This window comes from Berghia stephanieae, chromosome 1, assembly GCF_034508935.2.
Source record: "Berghia stephanieae isolate SIO BIC M18660-M18661 chromosome 1, UCSD_Bste_1.3, whole genome shotgun sequence".
NCBI classification, from domain to species: Eukaryota; Metazoa; Mollusca; class Gastropoda; order Nudibranchia; family Aeolidiidae; genus Berghia; species Berghia stephanieae.
The window spans coordinates 119,108,975-119,135,349 of NC_088360.1; the positions used below are offsets into that span (position 1 = coordinate 119,108,975).

The window sequence follows — 26,375 nt, forward strand, 5'->3', positions numbered from 1 at the left end:
CTCAACTATGCGCAGAGCAAGACTTGATCCCCACGACCTTCCAATCCTAAAGCGAGCGTCATACCCATCGAGCAATTCATACAGTCTGTTCACCTGAGTCATACCACAAGACCACATAGTCGCAAGCGAAGTGCACATAATATTATTATTTTGCGGGTCTGATAGTACGGCTATGTGGTCTTGTGGTATGACACTTGCTCTCGGATCGGAAGGTCCTGGGTTCGAAACTCGCTCGGCGCATAATTGAGTCCTTGGAAAAGACTTTTTACTCACATTCTCTCACCGTACTCAGGTGTAAAATGAGTACCTGGCCGTCAACAGCGCTGTCTCTGTCGGAAAAAAATTGTAATATTGCCTAACATGCGTCATGTCTTATTCAACATGTTACGTGTTGCTGTTGGTCAGAGAACTTTTGAGCACATTTAGTGGATATTGCGCAATATAAAAGCTCCAGTATAGCTCAAGGATTGATAACCGAACGCAATTATGGGCTTGTGCGGCTATGTGGTCCAGTGGTATGACACTCGCTTTCGGATCGGAAGGTCCTGGGTTCGAGCCTCGCGCTCGGCGCATAGTTGAGTCCTTGGAAAAGGCTCTTTACTCATATTCTCTCACCGTACTCAGGTGTAAAATTAGTACCTGGCCGAAAAATTGTAATATCGCCAAACAGGCGTCATGTCCCGTCCTACATGTTAAATGTTGCTGTTGACCAGGGGCCCCCTGTAAAGCGCTTTGAGCACATTTAGTGGATATTGCGCTATATAAAGCTCTTTTTTTTTAACATTGATGTAATGGATAATATTTTATGCTGGTTTGTGAGTATTCCCATTACAATAATGAGACAATAACTATTTTTTGAGTTATAATATGACCTGCAAATAAGTTTTAAGGTCAATTATCTGGATACATGTCGGCAGAATCCCAACAAAAGCGCGTCATGGACGGAGAACAGATTAAAATGCGAATAACATCACTGCCAAAGAAGACGCCTACCCTCTTTTTAAAAGTGAAAATAAAAAAGCATACCATTGTCGGCTATCTTTATGTAGGTGACAGTAATACAGTCGTAACGATAACAGTCGGGGAAGAATTTATGTCTCAGCGTCTGTCTAGGGTATCTATCACTCATCACTTTACGTTCTTAGTAGACATATTAGTTGTGATTAGAAGTCAATAAGTATTAGGGCAAATAACGATATAGCAACACAAAAGGAATATTTCAAGCCTTTATATCACCACTATCATGGGCATCAAGAACTTGAAGAAAAGCAGTGCTTGTTGTACTTGTTTTGTACTCGTGATGTTGACGTGTTGTGCCACTTCACAGTCATCTCAAAAGGAAAAGAACCCCAGTGTTGTGACAGATAGTAATTGGACGATGGTTCTGGATGGAGAATGGATGGTTGAATTGTAAGCTTTTTTGTTTTTCCTTCCTTAAAAACACGGAGTGGCTATCTCCACTCCATATAACTCGACTAAAATTAAACAGTTTGTTGTTAATTAACCATTTTTTTCTCGATGCACAAAAATAATGTTAGTGTTAGACACTGTCGGAAAAAAAAGCAATTATGTTATCAAATTCATTGTCAGGGTGTGATCCCATCTCCTTGGGCCTTGGCCTTGGAGGTTTTTCGTTTTTTTTTTTTTTTGTTGTGGTCAATTTGCTTACATCTTTCTATTTTTATGGCACCACTGGTGACTGGTGGGAGAATTCCCACAACGTCAGCTTAGTTTTCATTTCTTTATTTTTCAGGGGAAGGGAGATATCCCTAACCCAAAACCCCACCCATCCCTTGTAAAAACCACCCAGTCTTTGTTTGAAATTTGATAGAGGGCAAAAGCTATACCCCCCCCCCCCCCCCCCCACCAAAAAAAACAAAACAAAAAAAACCAACAAACTCTGCTTATAGATAGACGAGCTAATATCAAAATGTTTTGGGCAAAAGCAAGTTATACACCACTTTCATAAAAGGGCTATAAAAAAGCTAAACAGGGGCCACGTTTGTAGAGAGCACTTTTCATGTTGCACCTATGTGTAATCATTTTGATTTTTGATTATCATTGCGGGGTTTGTCATGATTTCATAGTAATCACTGTAGCATGTGTTAGATGTAATTTAGGAACAGTATGTCGATTGTTTTTTAATGGCTTTAATTTACAGGCAGTAGCAGTTAAACTTTTTTTTTTATTTTTTTTTTTGGTTTTCGACTTGATGGATAGCTTTTGAAGCTGTATTGGCTTTGTTAAAGAGGACAACATTGTTGATTTGTTTTTGTATCATTGCCAAACCAGAGAGGACTTGGATAAAATAAAAACTCTAAAACTGAACATATTTCAGCACAGCTATGCAATAACCCATCTATTAATATTGTTATTATTATTTTATTATTATTATTATTATTATTATTATTATTATTATTATTATTATTATTATTATTATTATTATTATTATTCACAGCATGGCTCCATGGTGTCCAGCTTGTAGAGCGTTTAAAGAAACATGGAAAGAATTTGCAGGTTGGGGTCATGATCTTGACATCTCAGTTGGAGTTGTAGATGTTACCGAAAACCCAGGTATGTCTCTCCAGTATTTTATCTAAAAAATAGAAATTGTGCCCATCCAAGCAGCCAAAAGTTACTTTAATATAATGTTTTCAAGTTTGTGACACTTTATTTAAAACTTGCCATATGGATATTTACATTTAAGGTATGTCGAAAATTAATTTTTGACCAAGTGGTACATTTAGCTTCTGTCTTCCAGCTAGTGACTCATTAGGAGCAAGGTAAATTCTTGCTCTCTTTTATCTCTCTATATCTGTTGTCTCCTTCATTGCCAACATTAAAAAAAACAAACGCTTATATTATTTATATATTGTATTTTTTTTTAAAAAACTGTTGTAAATGTTGTTTATTGATTGCATTTGTATCCTTTACAGGATTGAGTGGGAGATTTCTCATAGCATCTTTGCCAACAGTATTTCAGTGAGTTTTACAGTATTCAACTTATTCACCAACTTTTTCTTGTTTTTCCGATGTTTTTTAAAAATCTCACATACTTTTCCCTTTAAATTTATTATTCCATAAAAATAAAATGCTGCAGGGAAATAGATTTTACAATAACTTAATTTTTATAATTACATTGTATAATGGCTTATTTTTAAAATCCAGTTTGTTGATTGTTTTTTATTAGATCTAAACCCATTATATAGAATTTTAATAGTTATTTTATTTTGGTGTATTTATTCTATTTTACAATGACAGTATCAAAGATGGAGTATTCAGACAGTATATTGGTGGAAGAAAGACAACAGACTTAATATCGGTCATTGATGAAAAAAAGTGGGAGAAAATTGAACCTGTGGCATGGTACAGGGACCCAAATTCAGTGCAGTAAGTTACAATATTTGGATTTTACTAAATAAATTTTGATTGCGTAACACTTTTAAAAATATGACGGATATACCAAAAAAAAAGGGCCTGAGCCCTGCCAACTCCCGACTGCTGTAATCAAAGCCAATATATATATATATATATATATATATATATATATATATATATATATATATATATATATATGTATTAATACCGGATAGGGAGACTTTTGGTACCCCTATTAGTTCATTTTACAGTACTTTACCAATAGGGAGACCAAAATCCGGTCCCCCTATTGATTTGACCTCTAGCACATTCACTTTTCTATTTTTAGTTTAAGGTTGTCAACCCAACCGTCAAGGATATATAATTGTAAATCATAGTATTGAAGTTATTTGTTAAACACCACAGTAAGAAGAGTTATGCCTAAATTTTCACGTTGGTCAATAAGGTGACCGCCTGAAAAAAGTACAATAGGGGTACCAGTGTTTTCATCGATATATTTCAATAGTGAGGCAATATATCTTTCCGAAATTTTCTCTAAAATTCTAGAGCATTATATGGATTTTTATAGTAATGAAAACCTAATATAAAATTGTGTGAAAGTTGATGAACTGAGGAATGAACAAGATATACGAATTATAATCTATTTTTAGAAACAGATTTATCGAATCTTGGTCCGGATTCTTATCTTGGTGACAAGAGACAAGCAAACATAGTAACTCTTTTTTTCGTGAAACGTATGTTTAGTCAATTTCGCGCATAAAGAGGCACTCGGCACTCACTCACTCTGCAAGTCGGTAGTAGGTGGTTATCAGTTATCAGCTCGGCCTTTAGTTCTTAGTCAAACGCTTCATCAAACCCATTATTGAGTAGCATGTTGATGCCTGATGCCAGTTGAAGCCATCTCGACGTCGTGAAATGGAGCATCTTCTGTCATAGCAGTAGAATCGTCAGATGCCGCATTTAAATCCTCCATTCCAGGCGTTGCTGTTGCCATATTGATCTTCGAAATGATTTGGTCTAGACGTCAAGTTGACTCGTTCTATGTCTGAAGAGATTTTAAAGTGCAATACCTAACATTATAACTTGATCTACAAAAGAGTCTTTTTAAATGAACCGCTGTGTTTCTATATTTTTCAAGAACCAAGGATATCTGATAACCACTGACTACTGACTTACAAAGAGAGTGGCCGACGGACGTCCTCTCTATAGCCGCAAGTATTTTTTCGTCACTTGCTGAGTTCCAAACTAGACGTCTATGGCATCGTGGGGTAAATTGATGCTGGAGGCATCATTGAAGAGACACCGAGATAATTATAATGGTAAGTTATTGGCCATTCTTATTACATCACAGTTGATTTAAGATTTTCAATAGGGTAGACATCACACACCGATTGATGATTGTCACTTGTCAGTCAGTCATTTGGAAGTGGAGTCAGATAATTCGGGAACTTCTGTAGACTGTAGATTCACACTAGTGAGTAAGATCTGTCGTTTACTACTAATACTACTACTACTACCACTACTACTTTTAGTTTTAGCGCTATCCAACTCAACACTTCTCGTGTTTATTTTATTTTGGCAAAACTAGAATGGATTTTTGAAAAGAATATAAAATAATTTAAACTTAAACCTGTCTTTGCATCTTGCTTTATGCATACAGTATGCCATATCACAGCCATCACAAAATCATAGTTTAATGTTGAGAATATGCTATTTCTTTTGTAACTTCAGATCAGAGAGATTTGAGCTTTAAAAATCCTGAAAAATGTCTTGCTGTCAATCCAGACAACCCTTTTGATGTGATCTATGATGTTAATGGTAAGAATGTAATTTGATGAGGAAATGAATAACATTGAGGTACACATAGTTTGCTTTTTTTTTTTTTTTTTTTGAGTCATGATGTGTAATACTATTACAGTCCACTCCGGATAATTGCAACTCATTTAATCGCAACTTTCGGTTAATCACAATATTTCCTAAGCAATGGAAATAATTCTATATAAAAGTCACTGGTTAATTGCAACAAACTTCGGTTTTTTAAAAAGTGGTAAATTCAAGAAATCAAACAGTATATCATGATTAAATTTCATCATGGATGAAATCGTGACAGGTTGAAGAATCGAGAGTGAGCAGGATTTAATGCTACAGTAGTGTGTCACCACTCTGTTAGAGTCGAAAGAGGGCGGGGCTCTGCAGTATGGGTTTGTGACGTCATCGGTGGCCATTAAATAGAAGAGGGGTGGGGCTGGTCATAATCTTGACAACAGGTTATAAATGACAGTTATAAAGAGAGACTGAGCGATATCCTTTGTTTTAGGATTAACAACTGTGCATTGTGACCAATGAGTTTGGTGAGAGCTTATTGTCTCTCATTAAGGCTAATCTCTTTAACTCTGACAAATGTTGAATTGTTGAGAAAAAAGATTGAAACTTCTTCCAATCTGAATAAGATATCGGCTTGCTTCATAGCTGCTTTTGGTTGACAAATCTACACGGGGCTGCCATATGGTTTTTGTTTCAATCAAATTGCTCTATATGTGGTTGACTAAGAATATTATTTACTGGTTTGAGTTGACAATAAATGTGTAAAATGTTGAAATAGTGGACAGGAAACTGAATTTCGGTTAATCCCAACATTTTCGATGATCCCAAGGTATTGCGATTATCCTAAGTGGACTGTACCTGAATCTTGAACGAAAAACTATCATATGGATATGATTATAGACAGATTGGTTTCTGGAATTATATTTCCGTCCTCCCTTGCCAACTCTGACGTTCTTGAAATTTAAAAGAAAATAGCCAGAAGGTTTCGGACTTAATTTTCTTTTTTTTCCAAAGGACAATAGTCATAAGGTAAATAATTTTTTAAAAATCCTTTTACAGCATAAGATGGCATGATTTTTTGTTTAAGAGTTTAGAGAAAAACTTGCACATGATAGTCTTCAGCTTTTTTTTGTTGTTTTTATTTTCTATATAGACTCCAACTCAGAGCCTGAAAGTGATGCAGAACAAAGTTCCATATCACATGATTCATTTGTGGTAAGTATGTACATTAAAATAAAATCATAACATTTGTATAGCGTTTATCCACAGTTGGCACCATGCTCAAAATGCTTCACATCACCATATTTTGTGGTGGACAAAACACATTTGCCACAAAAGATGAGACCTGCAGTCTGTTAGGCGCAATACAATATTTCAGGACAAGGACAACACTGTTTTACACCAGTGAGATCTCCTAGTTTTTGTTGTTAAAAATTTTTCTTTGCAGTGGACTTCGCCAACAATAACACTATTTTAAACCTTCCTCGTTATATTTTGAAGTGATATTCATTGATGAGCCATTCACATTTGAAGTCGTTTGTTTTTTATTTGACAAAATGTGAAAATGATGCGTTTCCAGGAAAAATTAAAATAGCTTCTGTTGGGATTATACTTTTGATCTCGCATTTTGTCCAAATTCTCTTGCATCGTAATGTTTATCAACTTTTTTTGTTAACTATATTGCAGTTGCAAGGTTAGGAAGTTCATATTGTTGCAATGACAACCGTTTATATGTCCAGAATCGTAGTGATATAAAAAATTGTTTTGTAGTTGTTGGTCCTGGTGTAGGATTTAAAGAGTTGGTTAAAAACGGTTTACTGAAACCCTGGTTGGTGTATCTATATTTATCCAAGCACAGTTGAACATATTAAATACTTAGACAATATGTCTGCCTTTCTCAACTCTTTTTTATTATACTTGCATTATTAACCAGCTAATTGTTTAGTTGGATTATTAAACAATGGCTCTTCATGTTTATTGTCAACATGAATAAATTGATTGATCTGTCATCTTTTCCACAAAATATACAGGGTCCCGATTTTGTTGCTGACTCCGAGTCTGATTCCTCTACGTACTCTGTGAGGTACCCAATGCTGAGTACATCATTGTCTCTGGAACCTAGTGCTCATTCCCCAACTCAGTCAGAGCCTCATCCACAACTATCACAGACTGAACCTCGTTGCCAGTCTGGGACCCAGGTTCAACCCGAATGCTATACACTTGCAAACCAACGTGTTACGTGCAATGGTGAGTCATTTTTTTGTCATTCTTCTCCTTTGATATTTGTGGGATCAATTTTAATTTACCCATTCCTTTTAAAAGAAAACTTCCACCCCTCCATGGTGCTGCATTTGTGTTATTGCATTTTTTTCTGTTTTGGCAGTGCTGCGTCGCAAAATACGCTACCATTTACATAACAAGCACAAATCCAAATTTGATAGGGTGGACATCTTAGAATCTGAAACCCCAATGTGTGAGTGATATCAGTGAAACCAGCCATAAAAATGTTCATGTTTATTTTATTGGGGTTTTTTTTGTCTGTAATAGACTTAAATTGCTTGTATTGTAAGTGTTAAAATGGTTTTTTTGTTACAACCCATCTATATATTAAAACTGTTTCTTTGTATTTCTATGATGCTTAAGGCTTTTTTTCACAGACCAGCTGGAAACTTAACGAGAATCAGAGTAGATAACATTTTTATTAATCTTGCAACCTAAACAGTATATGATGATTGGGAGCATTTAAAGAAAAGCACATTTTCTTTTTAATTTGTCGGTACTAAAATTATACTTTGATAATGTCTGCTGTGCTACAAACCCTTTTGACTTCCAGGTTCAATATTTTTCTTTATTCTAAAATTCTTGGGTGTCCTTTCAATGACAACTGAGATCATTAAAATTCAGCTCACAACATGATGTGTGTAGATTTGATGAAAACATATGTTCGAGTTGAGAAGCAGTGTTCACGAACTTGCTGATCGTTTTTACTAGCATTTATTTTCCTAACTTACCTGTGTCAATTAACAAAGGCAAGACTCAAATATTTTCTATCTGAACAGTGTGTTTGTTATTGAAATATTTCCGGCATATACATGTCATATTTCATTCCCACAAAATATAAATCAGGATTAAGTTGTCTGGGCATCAGCATCGTTCAGGCAGTTGGGGGGAAGTCTTTAAGGAATTAATGAAGCCGATGCTCAACCGGTCTGGAGGACGTTTGATTGATGTCGGCTGTTTGTTCTGCCAGCCGGTGATGTTTTCTCACTCCCTCAATGACAAAGAAAGTCATTGTTATGACTATGAACTATAGTCTATTATTACTTTTGTTACTATATTAATTGTTACTTATTGCCGCTACTGTTATTATTATTATTATTATTATTATTATTATTATTATTATTATTATTATTATTATTATTATGATATTGCCTTCATTGCATTCTATTACTATTATTGATATAATTAATTTCTGATTGTTGTAAATAATTTATGTGAATTGAATTTTGTCGATTGGCCAAGGGCCTACAATAAACTTAAATGAAATGTTAGTCTTTGGATAGGACTTGGGTCTATTCTTGATTGCTTTTCCGCCTGGGTCGAGTGAAGCATTTGGAGTAAATTTTGTTGCTCAACGTAAAAAACATGACGCTTACCATTCCGCTGATACTGATCCCTCCAAGGGTGGTTGGGGAAAAACCTAAAATTCTTTTGACATTCTGTCTGATTTTTCGCTGAAACAACAAAGGACAATCTATGTATTCAGATGAGACTTCAATGTGTTACTATTCCGATTTATGTTCATATTTTGATTATAATGAAGAGGGAACCCTGAACCCAGTGAAGTGGGTGGATTGATCTATTTATTTCTATTTCAAAACAAAAATATGGCGTCTTTTCACTGGATTTGTTATGTGGCAGAGGTCTCCACAAATCTAACATACCTCTTCCAAAGGAATAGATGGTAGAAAAGTATATAACAAGAAGGAATTATGACAGTTACTTGTCCAGGCCTTAAATATTTGGAATGCTATTCCTCTCTATCGCTGTCATGTAGCTGATGTGCATACGATCTGTCTATTGATTTATTTTCATAGTTCATAGCATGATGTGCTTTATTTTCTTCTTTTTTTTCCAGAGAAATACAAAAAGCCAAGGAGACCCTGTCCATACTGTGGACAGTTGCAAACAAAACTCTCAAGGCATTTGATGAGGAAACACAAAGATGAGACAGAAGTTACAGAGGCCATGAAACAGCCTGTAAAGGAAAGGGATAGAACAATGGAGAATCTCAAGAAAAAGGGCATTTTTTATTCAAACACTAGAAACAATTCAATAGTTATGCGTGAGAGAGCACAAGGGTCACATGAAGTTGTTATGTGTGCTGGCTGTAAGGGGTTTTACTCTGGACGAAGGGTTTATGAACACAAAAAGAAATGTAGTACTGAGCATGCTCTGTGTACTGGGGTTGTAAAATTTTATCCCGTGGCTCCCAATGCAAGTAAAGAAATAAAGGAGAATATTCTTGACAAATTTCGGAATGATGAAGTGGGAAATTTGTGTCGATCAGACAAAGCTATAGTATTGTTAGGAACAAAATTGTGGAGTAAAAGTTCAAAGAAGGAGAGAAAAGTTATAATGAGTGATTTACGCATCTTAGGAAATTTGATTTTAAAAACTAGGAAGAGAACAAATCAACCTTCTTTCTCTGGAGAGGACGTGGTGAAGCGTTGTAACTTTAATGAAATATCGCAAACCATTTCTGAAATGACTTTGAAAGAGGATGGGACATTGAAAGCAGGCTTGAAGCTTTCAATTGGATTTATATTGAAAAAGTTAATTAATTTCTTAAAAGGGGAATATATAATGCAAAACAAAATGGAAGAATCCGCAGAGATAGATTTGTTCAAAGCTGTCCTGGATTATAATTGGGATAGTATTTTTTTTACAGCCAGAGTTCAATGTGAAGCAAAGAGAACAAATTTGAGAAAACCCAAAGAGATGCCATTAGAGAATGATATAAAGAAGCTACGGCAATTTATTACTGAAGAGATGGTCCGTATTTGTGAGGATGATTATCAATTATTTGATTCACATATGTTTGTTAGGCTTCGCAATGTCATCGTAGCTAGGCTTACAATGTTTAATGCGAGGAGAGGCGGAGAACCCGCAAGGATGTTGTTAAAAGACTGGAATGATGCAGATTCAGGTGTATGGGTTGATCCCCAGCTTGTACAACATGTCACTGATCCTCTGGAAAAAGCGTTACTTGAAAGTATAAGCTGGCCTATCAGTCTGGAAAGGGAAGCAAGATGTTGGTCCCTGTGTTGATACCCAATGACACAATTCAGCCTTTAAGGAAACTTGCACAGGAGCGTAAAGCTGTTGATATTTCAGACAACCCATTTCTTTTTCCAAATACAGGAATATCCAAAGATCATGTAAGTGGTTACATTGCCATCAAATATGTCACTTCCTTAGTAAAGGATTTAGAGAAACCCCAGTTGTTAATAGCTGATAAATTCAGGCACCGAGCTTCGACATTATTTGCCTTACTTGATGTCCCACAACACGAGAGAGATGTCTTCTATCGACATATGGGACACAGTGAATCAATCAATCAAAACATTTATCAGTGTCCACTTGCAATACGAGAAATAACAGAAGTTGGTCATTTTTTGGGTCAAATTGATAACTCAGCATCGGTCACTGGGGAAGGAAATTGTAACATTGAAACAAATGACTTTGTAGTGAATAGAGACTCAAATGCAAATTTTGGAACATCCATAGTAACAGCTGCAAATCAAGAAGAAATATTTGATGGTGAAGCAGGAGTGCCAAATCAGCTTACGTGTTCTTCAAAACAAACTGAACCCAAGAGGAATTCAAGCAAAAATCGGAGATACATGTCATGGTCAGATGAGGATACAGATAGAGTCAAGTCATATTTTAAAAACTTTGTCGAAGATGTTTCAGCACATGGTTCAAGGGGATCATTACCTAGAAAGTCTGAAATTATTCTGTTCTTAAAACACCACAGGGTATTTTCACAAAAAGGAATCCCTGAAGGTACACTAATTAGTTTGGTGAAGACAAAGATTTTTAATGAAAGAAATAAATATAGAAGGGAAAGAGCGTTTCAATCGGTGTAATGACAATCATGAATTTGATTTGTATTACATTCATTGTATTGTATAGTGTTATTGACATATTTTGGGGGTTTACAAAAACGTTTTATCTTTATATAGTACAATCTGTTCATCATTGCAATATCCTTTTTTATATTATATGAACATTCATTTGCTCAGCTTGAGAGACAAATGCTTTGTAGAACCATAGCTGTCAACCGTTCTGTTAAAAACGGATTTGTTCCGTATTTGACTTCCTGAGTCAGTAAGTGCTTATTTTTAGTTCAAAATCCGTATTTTGTAATTTTTGACTAATTTGTGGTAAAAAAGCCATGTGAGCCTAATGAATTATTATTATTGATCCATTATTATTACTATTACTACTACTACTATTGTTATTATTATTATCATTATTATTGGTGTCCAGTGAGAGCATAATCTCCATTTGTGTAGCTCTTTAATTTGAATTATGCCTCTATCATAAATGATTTTCAACAATTAAAAAAGTTCCATTCGTTTATATGACGCCTGTATTTTACTCAAACCTTTCATAATGTATTGGAGATTTGCATAGGATATGGATGTTAGCCTCGATATACTTTGAATATTCTAAGACAGTATTGATACTTTCACTATTTGTTACAAATATTATTTTAATTAAGAATAAAATTAAATCCACCTTTTTGATTGGAAGGTATTCAATAAGAAAATCAATTGCTTATATTGATTAAAGATGACAATGATTATTTCCCTTTATTAATTTATGAAATATATAAATTTAATCCCTTTAAAAACATCTTCATCTGATTTTAATTTTTTTTTTTTCAAGCAAGCTTTTGTAACGGTTTAGGTTCAAGAAAAATAAGTATACTCCATTTTTAGGTGTGTTTATCTTGTCAAAGTAAAGAAGTAGGAATTCTCTAATATTTAGAGGTGCATTTTACTATAACTACTATTATAGTATACTACTTACAGACCATTATGTTGCATGAAAGAAAACATATATGCAATCGTCTACTTTTTATCTGAACTCACCTAATTTTTACCCCAAAACGCCCTCTCAAGTGATGTACCAGGTTGGTAGTTATGCATTTCTAACCATCTTAAGTTATTTCATTTATTTTACAATTGTGCTTCTTGTGTATTGGTCCTTATCAAAGTTGAGGCAGTTGAATTCTTTCTTTATATTGTCCGTTCTGAATTTTGATCTCATTGTGGAAAGCTCCCATAGCGGGCAGGGAGGTACACACTGTGTCTTCTATCCCCTTATATCTGTTTTCCAACATGCTTTCAGTCTTTGTCTTGGAATGAGATTACTTGTTTTTTTCCTGGCCCTCGCCGGAGTCCTAGCTGGGAGGGAAGCAGTCAAATGCATATTTATTGTTTTGGGAGATGATATTTTTTCCTTGTAAATCATCTCTCTGTTATGTATTATTACTATATTTGTTATTTTTTAATGTATAATGTAAGCATTTGAGTGTGTTCCTCTTTGTTGGATTTTGTTCTTGTGTCCGGATAAGACTTATAGGTGATCTCAAACTAAGTACATTGGTGATACGCTCTTGGAATCTACATCTGATCCCTATTTGTTCCCAGTTCCCCTATGTCTTACTTTCTCTTGGATGCTTCAACTGTAATTCTAGAACTTTTTACTATCCAATTTTCTTCCTTTTTACTGGCGCTGATATAACCTAAATGTGTTGCAAGCGCCGTAAAACCCTTAAAAACAAAACAACAATCATTGTGGAAAGTGTCATTTTAACGATTCAAATGTGCTGGTACTAAACCCGATAATTGAGCAACATTTGGACTAGCCTCTGTCATCTCAAACTTGTTAGTGTTAGTAATAGTAATTAAAAAGGCTGACTTTTATATGTTGCGATTCGATGAAGGGGGGGGGGGGGGGGGGGGCTTCGGCACACATCGTCCCTCATCCCGGGCCAAATGAGCGTTCCTTATTTTATTTTTGAAAAGTTGGCAGCTATGTAGAACTATCTGAAAGAATCAGATATGGCAGAATAAAAAGTCTTTCTACTAACCCTAACTTAATTGGCCAATGTAGCTTTATGTTCAGCATTTTCTAGATACCTAATGTAAAATTTCACTATTCTTTTTATGATAATTTTAAGAGTTGCAATCTTTAGAGGCGACTGTCAAGAAATGACACCTCGGTGCATTTAATTTCATTCTTTCTTTATCCCCTCATCCTTAATCAGAATAATAATAATTAATAATGAAAAAAAATGCAGCAACGACAGCTTAGAACGGCATAAAGTGCTTAAGAATTATTTTTTTTTGCATTAAACTTTATTCAAACGATTTTCAACACTTTTGCTTCACAGTTTATGCTTTTTAACAAATGCAATTAAGCAACTTACCAGCAACAACATATTGGTTTGTTATCATTTGAGGGTTTTATCAGTAAAACTGTTTCTATCCTTTTATGTTGCACTGTACACATAGCAAACTTCATGCTTTTATTTGGTGACCAAAGACTTATGTGATACAGTGGATGAATGTTTGTGATGGCTTTTGGAACTGAAATAAACCTTCAATATGATTTGTAGACTTCTATCGTTATGTATCATTTTTCGGTCAAATGTAAATGTAATTTTACACGAGCTTGATGTATCATAAAACCCACAATGAGCTCAACGTGCAGCTGGTAGTACATTTATATGGACACGAACAGAACAACGTTGTTACAATTCAGTAACGTACTCCAATTAACACAAGTGAGACTGTAAATGAGACTTTTACAATGACTCTGCATCGCCACAAATATAGATTCGAACCCTGGCAACTCGGGCGTCAGATGAACTGTCTACCACGAAACCAAAGCAAGCATTGTGCAAGTTAAAGTGAATGAGATGTTGATTGAAGCCGTTCATTGTGTCCATCAGATCTGCTGTCCTATCCATCCAACTCCATTCACTGGGTGGGGTTCCCGACTTCCCATAATGGGCAGGGACGTACTCGTTGCGTCTTCTATCCCCCTATGTCTGTTTTCCAACTTGTTTTCTGTCTTTGTCTCGGGATGGGATTACTTGGTTTTGTCCAGGACCTGGCTGGGAGGGAAACAGTCAAATGTATAGTTCGAGTTTTGGGAGATTATATTTTTCCCTTGTAAATCATCTGTCTGTTATGCTCTTTATTGTTTTGTTTACATATTATTTATGCTTTGTAAACATTTGAGTGTATCCCTCTTTGTTGGGACCTGTGCTTGTGTCTGAATGAGACGTTTAGGTGATCTCAAACTAAGTACTTTGATAGTGGGCTCTTGGAATCTACTGTTTCCTATTTGAAACAAATCCCCTTTGCCTTACTTTTTCTTGGGTGCTCTAATTGTAGTTCCAGAACTTTTTACTATCCCATTTTCTTCCTTTTTACTGGCGCTGATATGACCTTAATGTGTTGCAAGCGCCGTAAAACCCTTAAAAACAAAACAAACCAAGTCCATTCAGTGGTATACAACAACAACAAATAAACTCCTCTGCCTGGTCCCTTCTATCTCTGATCTTAACCTGGGTCGTCAGGTTTCTAAAGGGGTCGGGGACTGCAAAAACAATGGCGCACGGAGCAACTGGGAATATTTTTTGCCGTGTTTGAGTCCCAGGTTATTTCCCTGAGCGCCCCTTCTGAGGGATGGACCTTCCCAGGAGTTAGTAAATGCGTTGCTCGGCCACTTCACTCTACGCACACTGGGACTGGGATAAGCTTCGACACTATGGCCATGAAGCTCTTAATCTTAAGGACTTACTTTATTTTAGACAATTTGGTGGTAGCTCACTTGAAAATGCACTCTTAGGTATACACATATATAAACATATACTGGGCTCCCTAAAAGGGTTTTTTAATGTGGTCTCCCTAAAAACATGTTTTTACCAAATGTCTCCTTAAAGCTACAGAAACACTTAGTAAAACATTAGGGGGACCGAGTAATTTTCTATATACCATTGTGATCATCAAGCATCAGAATTGTGTTCATAAATCATTGTAGGGAATCAAACTATACTCATTTGAACAAAGATTGAACAGTTTAATCAATTTGAACAAGACATATGCTTGGTCCTCCAATTGGTGCATTTCACAGTGGTCACCTTAATAGTGGATTGATACTTATATATATATATATATATATATATATATATATATATATATATATATATATATATATATATATATATATATATATATATATATATATATATATATATATATATTAGAGATTATTTTAAGTATGTGAATTTTTTTTTTTGATCCAAAGCTTTGTCGATTGGACAGTGATCCTGAATTTTAAGATTAATCTTATTATAAAAGGGGGTAATTTAATGAATGACTCAAATTTTTAAACAGTAATAGAGTTCATCTCAAGTAATAAGAAAAAAACATGAAAACAAAAATTATGGATCTACATTGTATTTAACTTGCTTTAGTCAATTTATTCTTTTGGTTTCCCCCCAGAAAAATGAAGAAAATAGATAAAATGTTACAATGTGTTACAAATGTTCAAATTTTGAATAATTAGTTGTGCTAGGTAGTTGTATCTCAAGGTGATCTGTTGGAAAATTGTGCAGCTATGTGGTCTAGTGGTATGACACTCATTTTCGGATCGGAAGGTCCTGGGTTCGAGCTTCGCTCGGGGCATAGTTGAGTCCTTGGAAAAGGCTCTTTACTCACATTCTCATACAATACTAAGGTGTAAAATGAGTACCTGGTCGTTAACAGCGTTGTCTCTGTCTGAAAAAGTCGCCTAACAGGTGTCATGTCCCATCTTACATGTTGCTGTTGGCCAAGGACCCCTTTTTAAAGCGCTTTGAGCACGTCTAGTGGATATTGCACTATATAATATCTCGATTCAATTTAAATATTAGTGGTGATATTGATAGTGGTCATGTCTTATAGGTAAATATTTGTGTCCTCAAACACATCATTCCAGTTATGCTTTTTATTCCTTGGAATGCCACAATCATATTAGGTAGATGGAAATAAAAGGGATTGTTTTTACAATCGTACGTTATAGGTATAGTGAAGTTTAGTTTGAGACTATGGATGACTTATTGTATATATAGATTAGATTAAGTTGATAATGGTCTAAATTGCTTTAATTTTGGGTTCTCCCTCCTACTTTTTTTTCCACACAAATCTCATAACTATTTTGATGTAGGGTGGTGACAAGTCAACTATATCAGACTTAATTAACTTTAATTGAACATTTATTTTACGTATGTCACTCTAAATGTTGAATGACATACTTCAGAATGTCACCATATTAAGTGTTTCTTATTTGAGTTTTTGAAAAGGGGATGCTTTTGATATGAAAAAGAAAAAAAAAACAAATGTAAAAAAGCATTGAAACAGCAGGAGCAACCAACTGCATTTCAAGTATGCTAAGAGGTGATTCCTCATTTTTGGTAAAAATTCCTCATTTCTTGTTTCTGATTTCTCAAAGGAGTGCGACAGGGAAGGCATATCTGAGACTGTAACTGTAGATCCAACAGCAAGGAAATGCTTCTTTAAGCTCCAGTCTTTAAAAGAAATCAAAATACTTTCAATTGATTATTGAAAAGGTGTGAAGTTTCAGGGATTTTTGATAACCAAATACAATAAATGAATTGTGTGTAGTTTTGCGAGTCTCCTCAGCATGTCTTACAAAAATAGTCTGTTTCTTGATAAGCATTGCGGAAGTACATCATTTTGTTGGTCAATGTACTTGATTAAACAGTCAATATTGCTGTTATTCTTTTTATTAAATGTTTATAATACTCGACTAAATTGTGAATGTCTGCTCTTACTTAGAAAATATATTCATAATATAGCACACACTTTTTTTCTCTTTTCTGTTTAGAATGGGTGCTGTTGGTCTGTGTTTCAAAGCTGCCATGGCCATCAGAGTAAGTTGTTCAGGCTCGTTTTATTGAAACCGTTTTACTAAAAGAAAATACCTACAAAGATATATGAATAAATATATACTTCTGTGTTGCATGATTTATCTGACACATAACAATAACATCTTGTTCATTACTGCTGATCCATTCATTGTTAATTGTCAATCCAGAAGTAGAAATAAAAATAACAATTTGAAAACATTCTATCTACATACAAAATATTATCAGTTTTTTAGATTGTTTCAATGTTTATAAAAATACAGCCCCCTCCAGATAATCGCAACCCCTTGGGATCGTCAAAAATGTTACGATTAACCAAAGTTGCAATTAACCCAAGTTGAGTTTCCTGTCCACTGTTGCAACATTTTACAGATATATGGTGAAATCAAACCCGTTGTTGTAAACAGTGTTCTTAGTCCACCACAGACTGAGTAATTTGATTGAAAAAAAAACCATATGGCAGCCCTGAAAAGATTTTGGCAAGCAAATTCCATTTTGATGCAAACTGACATCTTATTCAGTTTGGATTAACTTTCACTCTTTTGTTCTCAATATTTGTAAGAATCAAAGAGCTTAGCCATGATGAGAGACAATAACCTCTCACCAAACCCATGGCCACAATGCACAGTTGTCAATCCCAAAACAAAGGATATCGCCCAGTCTCTCTTTACAACTGTCATTGTCTACCTGTTGTCTAGACTACGCCCAGCCCCTTGCCTCCTATCTACTAATGATCACTGATGACCTTACAAACCCACACTGCAAAGTTCAACAATCTTTTGTCTCCAATAGGATGGTGACACACTCCTGAACCATTAAACCCCTTCACTCTCTATTATTCAACTGTCATGATTTCATCGACATTGAAATTAATTATGAGATTTTGTTTGTTTGATTTCTTGAATTTGCCACTTTTTGAGGTCGACAATTTGTTGCGATTAACCAAAGCCTGTTGTAATTAACCAGTGACATTTATATAGAATTAATTCCGTTTCTTGAGAAATGTTTCAATTAACCGAAATTTGCGATAAACTGAGTTGCGATTATCCGGAGTGGACTGTACCGACTTTGTTGTATTTGCTTATTTTAAATTCTTGGATAGGGTCAAAACTGTGTTAGAACAAAGGATTGCATTTCTTTAAAAGATTATTGGATATTGACACGATTGTTTTGCATTAGGTAATTAGAACATCTGAAACTCTCCTACCCTTTCATTTAATCATTGAGGCCTGGTGGCAGTTCATAGAATATCTAAGATTTAAGGGATAAAGGGGCAGGAGGGGAAAGGAACATTTATCAATTTGCTTCATGCATTGATAAGCCTCAATAAATTATCAATGGATAGTACTATAGAATTTTTTGTAACCCTTGTAGGTGTTTTGTATTTTTTACTTCATTTGGTTCAATCATCTGGTTTTAAACATAAACCTATTTAAGATTCTTCTTCATCTCCTGGATTGGAAATTTCAAATTAGTTCCCAATGCCGCTGTGCAACTTTGGGAACGAACACTGAGTACAAGTTCAAAATTTCAAATGCAACAGTTCAAGAATCTTATTATGATACCCCTCCATTTACCTCACCCATATTACTTCTTATCAAACTATATATATAATATATTATAACAATTGGGTCTCACTTTAATGATTTTGACCTTAAGAGTTTATCATAGTGCTCAGGATTACGCTTCAAACTTTTTTTCTGGGGTAAAATCGGATGAGTGCCATAAAAAAAAAAAAAGATTAAGCTGCTACATTTTTTTTACAAAGAATGATAGGGATGCTTCAGAATATTTTTTCTCTTACGCTGTAGTAAAATCAGGTTGTCTACAAAACAAAGGATATATTAGTAATAATCATTACTGACCCTTTAATTTAACTCCAATCTGGCTTCATATCTTTTTGTTTTCACCAAGGGTGTTTGTGATTGTGCCTCAATTGAATTCTGAGCCACATCACTAATACTGATCTCTTGATGGAAACGATTTGGTCTGGAGTTATGACTAAACAAATATTGTGTGGTCATGTATTTAAAATTAAAAAAAAAAAAAACAGTATCAATCATTTAATTTACTGTATGCAAATTTTATTGATCAAATTTTGTTTTCAGGGTTTTTACAGTATGCTAGTTGATACTTATGGCATCCCAGAATGGGCGTGTTATTTAATCTTTGCTGTCCTCACAATTATCACAGGCCTTCTTCTTGGATTGGTAAGTCATTGAGTATGATAAGTTCTTTTCTTTTCTTTTGTCTCTTATATCGGGACCTGGACATGTATTTGAACTGTGATATGATAAAAGCAGGTTTCCCTGTCATGTTCAAAGCAACTCCTTTTATATATAAAGTATTGGGATAATATCTGATTTTTATTTAACCCTTTAATGTCATTTATTTCACAAATCCCTCAAAAGACTTAGTTACAAATGCTAGGATTGCTGTAAAAAATGAACTCATTGCACATGACTGTGACAAAGGGCGTCATAAGTGGTTTTGACTAAGTCATTACCTTATAACTTCATCATCAGTTTAAAAGCTTAGAGCCCATACACTCATATCTTTATTTGTGATGCATGTATGAAAGTATGTGGAGTATAATCCTATTGTTATTTATATATTTTATTTATTAATTTTTCTTTTTTTAAATGAATCTTAATTTCAGCTCATCGTCATCTTCTGTGACAATTTTTTCCCTGCTAAATACATACCTCTGCCTGCAGAATCGAAATCCTATAACATTCCTGGTCCAGTAAGTACTCAGTTTTTATATCTATTTGAAATTCTAAGGAAGACATTTGTTTTTATTTTAAAGTTATTTATTAAGATATATGTAATTGATTGCAATATTCAGAAATTATAAGTACTTTGCTTGAGGGAAATATATTGGCAATTTTATTACCCTCCAAATAAATGTCTTGGCCCCATAATGTTCTTAGTAAATAAAGAGGATATTCTTATCTCGTAAAGTTGCATTCAATGAGGTCATTTTGGCTAGAGAAATGCTACCTGCAAAATAAGACTTCACTCCATCATTTGTTTGCTCTATTTATTTAAAAACGAGCATTTCTTGTTGCTTACTTAATGAGTTTGTTTTTTAAAAGTACTTGTTCACAGTGAAACTCATCTTTGTGTAAATTTCTCACTGGTGCAAGGCGAGATGGAATTGGGTTAGTAGACATAAGAGAAATGCTGAGGGCAGCTGGAAATGGCAGGCACTGTTTGTAGTGTGTGTGTGTGTATGAGAGAGAGAGTATGTGTGTGTTTATGCTCAAAGTAAATGTATGATGTTTTTGTTGGGGATGGTAGGATGAAATTGAAAGACTGACCTGAAGATTGAGTGAATGGTCCACTTTATAGATTTGTGAAATCCTTGGATTTGCTACCTTGACACAAATTTTAAGCAACAAAACCTTGCTGTCTCTTTTTGTGGGTGCATGCGAGTTTGTTCAGAGTTCCAATCCCCAAACAACTCGCCAATCAGTGATAAAATACAATTTAACCCTTCAAGGTTATATGCGATCTTACATTGACCTAACACCAGATCTTACCGTTTTCAGCAAAAGACAAGAATGGTAATGCTATTATAGATTAATTGAAGCCTGAGTACTTCTACTACTCTCTTCATGGAAATGGTTTTTTCTGCTTTTGAAATAACATAGATAAAGGTAAACCATTATCTGACCTAAAAAATATCAGTGTTACTGTTAAAGGGTTAAATAAGCCTCATGAAACACTCACTGCATGGAATGTATGATTGTTACTTAGGGCTAGTAAGATATAGAGATGGTATAATGTTAGCGGATTTATCCATTTTTCTCAATATTTTGTTGTTGTTGACAGGATGACACTGACTTGATTGATGATACAGAAGAGGCAGAAGAGGATTCAAAGAATGGATCTGGTAAAGGTGAATCATCACCAAAGGCTACACCCGAGGAGGTTGAAGGAGTTCGTAAGCGACTTGTCAACAAAGACTCTTGAATGGGATTAGTACTTGGATTGGAGTGAAAGGAGATTAAATGGCTGCTATGTGGCAAATTGTTTGAATTATGTACCATAGGGCGGAGAAAATGATAACCATTAATTATTATTTCATGTGAGTTGTTATTTATAAGTGTTGAGCAAGCTATGCATTAAAATAAGACGAGGCTGTTTGGGTTGTTTCACTATTGTACGTGTGATGCCTCATGCTTTTATTGTGTGTGTGTGTGTGTGTGTTTTATAATGATGATGTGTCCACAAAATATCATTTTCATTTCAAAGCTTCCCATAGATGGACAACTCATTAAATATGAGATTTCCTAAATACTGTCATGATTTGTCACAATACTCATGTTTTGAGACAGTCCAGTGTTTATTTTTTTAAAAATTTTGTTGTTGGGTTTTACATAATACTAATAATAATGATAATAATAATATATTATATTTGTTGAGCGTTCTCCCGTATCATGAGGAAGTGCTCATCAGAGCGCTTTACAGGGGCATTAACAATTCAATTTGGAAATTAACAAAGTCTTAAGATGCTTTTTACTGGGTGGGGTTCCTTACCTCCCATAGTGGGCAGGGAGGCACTTACTGTGTCTTCTATCCCCTTATATCTGTTTTCCAACTTGCTTTCTGTCTTTGTCTTGGAATGAGAGACCGAAGGGCTAGAGCTCAGGTGGTCGCTGGTTCGGATAAGTAAGTAAGTAAGTAAGTCTTGGAATGAGATTACTTGGTTTTGTCCAGGGCCTGGCTGGATACCCTAGTTGGGAGGGAAACAGAGTTTTGGGAGATTATATTTTTTTCCTTGTAAATCATCTCTCTGTTATGCACTGTATTGTTTTCTTTACATATTATATATGATTTGTAAACATTTGAGTGTAACCCTCTTAGTTGGGACCTGTGCTTGTGTCTGGATGAGAATTTTAGATGATCTTGTACTACTTTGATAATGTGCACTTGGAATCTACATATGTTTCCTGTTTGAACCAATTCCCCTTTGTCTTACCTTTTCTTGGATGCATTAATTGTAATCTAGAACTTTTTACCATCCCATTTTCTTCCTTTTTACTGGCAATGATATGACCTTATTGTGTTGCAAGCGCCGTAAAACCCTTAAACTTAAAGACAACAAAAAAAAAAACCCAAAGATGCTTTTTAAACATATCTTCTGATGAAGTATGCCGTATTCCTTTTGGAAGTTAGTTCCAGAGGGTTGGTATGTTTCTAGAAAAGGATTGTCCTCCACATGTAATAGTTCTTTTCTTGAGTAACAAGCAATTTTCCATCGGATGACGAGTGAAGGGATCGGGTTGGTGTATATAACTCCAATTTATCACAAAGATAAGTTTGTTGATATGAGTCGAGGCATTTAAAACACAATATCAGCACTTTGTACAATATTCGCTCCTTAACAGGAACCAATGAAGCTCATTTTACAGAAGTGATAAATGATGTTTCTTGTTGCCCTTAAGGTCAATCTTGCATCATTGTTTTGAATACTTTGCAGCCTGAGTATTCTCTCGCTGGTGAAGTTTTTATTTGATTATTTGCTGTTGTTTTTTTTTTTTTTGTTTTCTCTTTTGTATCTTTTATTTCGATTTAAGCATCAAAAGCTTAATGTGGTGTATTTATGTGTCGACTTTTATTTATAGCTAACAATCTTTGTGTTAAAATGTTAAACAGTTAAGTAAGCTTTTATTCTGCTATATTACCTTTTATGTATGTTTTTGTCCATTTAATTTAAAACATCTGGGTAGGGTTCTGGACCTCCCATAGTGGGCAAGGAGGTCACTTACTGTGTGGTCTATACTCCCTATGTTTATTTTCCAATGTACTTTCTGTCTTTGTCTTAGAATGAAATTACTTGGTTTCATTCTTTCTCTTGATGGTGTCCTCGGTTGGTAGGGAAACATTAACATGTATAGTTATAGTTTTGGGAGATGATATTTTTTCTCTCTCGTGTAGTTATATTTGTTGTATAATGTATTTGAGTGTGTTCCTCCAAGTCGGGTCCTGTACAGTAGAACTCGGAAATAGCGAGTTCGACGGGTCCACTCCTGATTACTCGCTATTTCTGAGTTCTCGCTATTCCCGAGTTGCCAGGAAAGGTCACTCGGCTGTACAAAAATATGGAAAGACAGTGTGTGTGTGTGTGTGTGTGTTTGTGCATGTGTGCCGCACGTGCGTGCAAATGACTGTGTGGATAAAGTGGGGTGGGGGGCGGGGTTGAACACGGCCTTCGTTAACTACGTAATGATGGCCACAAGTTGATGTTGATCCACCCCTTCCATTTCCATCAAGATTTCGTGTGTGTGTTTGTGCGTGTGTGCCCTGCGTGTGTGCAAATGACTGTGTGTGGATAAAGTGGGGTGAGGGCGGGGTTGAACACGGCCTTCGTTAACTACGTAATGATGACCACAGGTTGAAGTTGATCCACCCCTTCCATTTCCATCAAGATTTCGTGTGTGTGTGTGTGTGTGTGTGTGTGTGTGTATGTGCGAGTGTATGTATGCACTAGGCATGTTTGATGAGGTAAGCAAACGCATCACTCAATCACTGAACCACTGAAAATGATGGTTCCCCTCTCTCGTTGATCGTGTCGTTCGTTAACGAATGCTACTCGCTGACCGATACTGCTAAGTGTTGACATCTTGGCTGCCAGTGCTTACCTCGCGTGTCGCGTGGCACCACATTGGGTGAATAATTGACCCCCACCCCAATACACACACACGCACACAAACACACACACCCAAATGTGTTTCCCCAACTATGTACTACTACAGACTAGGCTACTACTACTATGTAATATTACTCGTAACGAAAAATAAAAAAAGGAAAGAAGCTAGGCTAAAAATATTTAAATCGCCCTTGTCTGTTGTTTTGCTTTACTTCTTTCGAAGTCCTAGGCTGGGGCAGGAAATGCTCGTTATTTCCGAGTTGACCTCTTTTTCATACTCGCTACTTTCATGCTAATTTTATTGACTCAAGAGAAAAAAACGGGGATTTAGATTTTACTCGCTATTTCCGAGTTCTCGCTATTTCCGAGTACGTTACTTTCATGTTCTACTGTACTTGTGTCTGGATGAGACTTTTAGGTGATCTCAAACTTATTACAATGATGGTGTGCTCTTGGAATCTAAATCTCTTCCCTATTTGAACCAATTCCCCTTTGTCTTACTTTTCCTTGGGTGCTATTATTGTAAATCTAGAATCTTTTGACTATCCCATTTTCTTCCTTTTTACTAGCACTGATATGACCTAATTGTATTGCAAGTGCCCTAAAACCATTAAAAACAAAACAAACCATATTATTGAATTAATTTTTTTTTTAAATACTGTTTTCTCCATTCATTTGTAATAAATATTACACGGTGTACAGAACCGTGTAATGAAAGCTCAAAACCAGTTGATCTTGGTTTAATATCTGCTGACTTCTGAATGAAAACATGATTCGTTCAAATTTCTTTGATGTTAAATCAAGGCATTTGTTATAGCCATCCAAATTGACAATGGGAAACCCTATAACGATCCTATTGCTATTGTGTTGTTCTTATTTTTTGAAAGATTAAAGAATTATATATATTTAATCAAAGCACCACATAAGATAAGTTTACATAAACTCGCATCAGGTGATAAAATGACCAAAAATGAATTAACTCTGATGATTAAGTACCTAATGAGGGAGGAAATGGAAGTTTGTATCCATACCTAATTTCATTTACATTCCATTCATTGGGTTATGAGAGGCAATTTCGTCATAAACACTTTACTCAACATCCATAGATCCCTTTTGCAATTCAAATATTATAGAGTTTGGACCTTTGTAAAAAAAAGGATGCTATTTGAGTGTGAGATATTTTCCTCGTACTCGTATATAGACCTTGTCATTGAGGTATTCCTTTAATGTGTAATATTCTACACTTTTGAACCACTTGTCTACATAAGCTAATTGGATACCTTATGGGATTCACCTTTAGTGGATAACATATGACCCTTGGTTTCTAATTCCTTTTATTTTACTTGTTCTTATGAAGACATTGGACCGTGCAGCTGTGATTTAATGTAAAGAATAAACAAAACAAAACAAAAGTGTTTCGTCTTAAAGAATTCATAGTAATAGTATTTCTTGTTCTATCTCTTCTTTTTAGACTTTTGTGTTGTTGTAAATTCATTTATTTGCATAATTTTTTTAACTTTTGTATCTTTTTGTTTTTAGTCAGAATTATGAATTATCATAGTTCCTTTAATTCAGTAACATGTTATAACTCATAATTGGTTTGCTAAAATCACTATTAGCAATTAATAAATCCAAATCCTCATCAAACAAATTTAATACAATTTTAGAGCCAGATAAAGTAATAATGTTGGTACCATATTTCATAACTGGATTTACATTAGTGTTTGATGAACGTTTGCATGTTATTTGCAGTCAACGATGCCATGTACTTTATTTAACGAGTTTATCCTGGTACATGTAGACATAGAAGAAAGTTGTTTTGTTTGAGTGATCGTTTGTTATTTCCGGTGTATTTTTTCAGAGTCAGACATTTTAATGTATTTATCACCAATAATTGAAATATTTATAAAGACACTCTTAGCCTATAAGTTTTGTCTCGACCCCCAAAAAAATAAAATAATAAATTAGAACACATATGACTGCGGCAAGGAATTATATTTTTAAGAGAAGGTAAGATTTTTGCCATGTCCATTTATTAAAAAGATTACAAAAAGCCATTCAAATAATAATCTACTAGTTTGGAAGCGATTGTGATCACAATAACAAGGATATTATTAGGGGGCATGAAAACTGAGTGGATAAGGCTTTATGTTATTTCTTAGATGTCTTGGGTTCAAGTGCCCCTTTCAGCATCTCATCTTTGACAAGAATCATCAGTCTTATTTTGCTCATTTTATGGCACACATTGCTGCTGAAAACTGGGCTATTTTGGTCTTATTTTGTAATAGACCGTAAGGAGAGATTTTCCAAGAGGATTGAAGATGAAAAAAAAAAAAAAAAAGGGAATTGAAAATTTTATCTTGTTTCTTTATGCCATTGTCTTGATACTTTTTTTTTTCTGTTGGCTGAATGCCTTTTACTTTTATTCTTAATGAGACCTGATTATTTATTTCATGATCATTTTCTTTTCTCTTGATGCACAATGTCAGTTATAATCAG

General features: G+C 34.9%; 1 protein-coding gene and 1 long non-coding RNA gene across 2 annotated transcripts; both read left to right on the forward strand.

The window, feature by feature from the left end:
- The first annotated feature begins 1,027 nt into the window (after positions 1–1,027).
- On the forward strand, positions 1,028–25,288 carry LOC144962905 (thioredoxin-related transmembrane protein 1-like). The gene is made up of 8 exons (XM_078896297.1): positions 1,028–1,410; positions 2,459–2,574; positions 2,937–2,982; positions 3,262–3,390; positions 17,179–17,224; positions 19,327–19,428; positions 19,878–19,964; positions 21,056–25,288. The coding sequence occupies exons 1-8, from the start codon at positions 1,244–1,246 to the stop codon at positions 21,194–21,196; spliced, it is 834 nt and encodes a 277-aa protein (XP_078752423.1). The 5' UTR covers positions 1,028–1,243; the 3' UTR covers positions 21,197–25,288.
- Positions 4,987–7,484, forward strand: LOC144965305 (uncharacterized). The gene is made up of 3 exons (XR_013643994.1): positions 4,987–5,196; positions 6,356–6,417; positions 7,233–7,484. It is a non-coding gene; the product is annotated as an uncharacterized LOC144965305 (long non-coding RNA).
- Positions 25,289–26,375: the final 1,087 nt, after the last annotated feature.

Bases quoted from the DNA above. Each gene is read 5' to 3' on its own strand.
- LOC144962905 (XM_078896297.1), top strand. From the start codon at position 1,244: ATGGGCATCAAGAACTTGAAGAAAAGCAGTGCTTGTTGTACTTGTTTT. The intron at 1,411-2,458 runs GTAAGCTTTTTT...TATTATTCACAG, and splicing joins GGAGAATGGATGGTTGAATT to CATGGCTCCATGGTGTCCAG. The intron at 2,983-3,261 runs GTGAGTTTTACA...TTACAATGACAG, and splicing joins TCTTTGCCAACAGTATTTCA to TATCAAAGATGGAGTATTCA.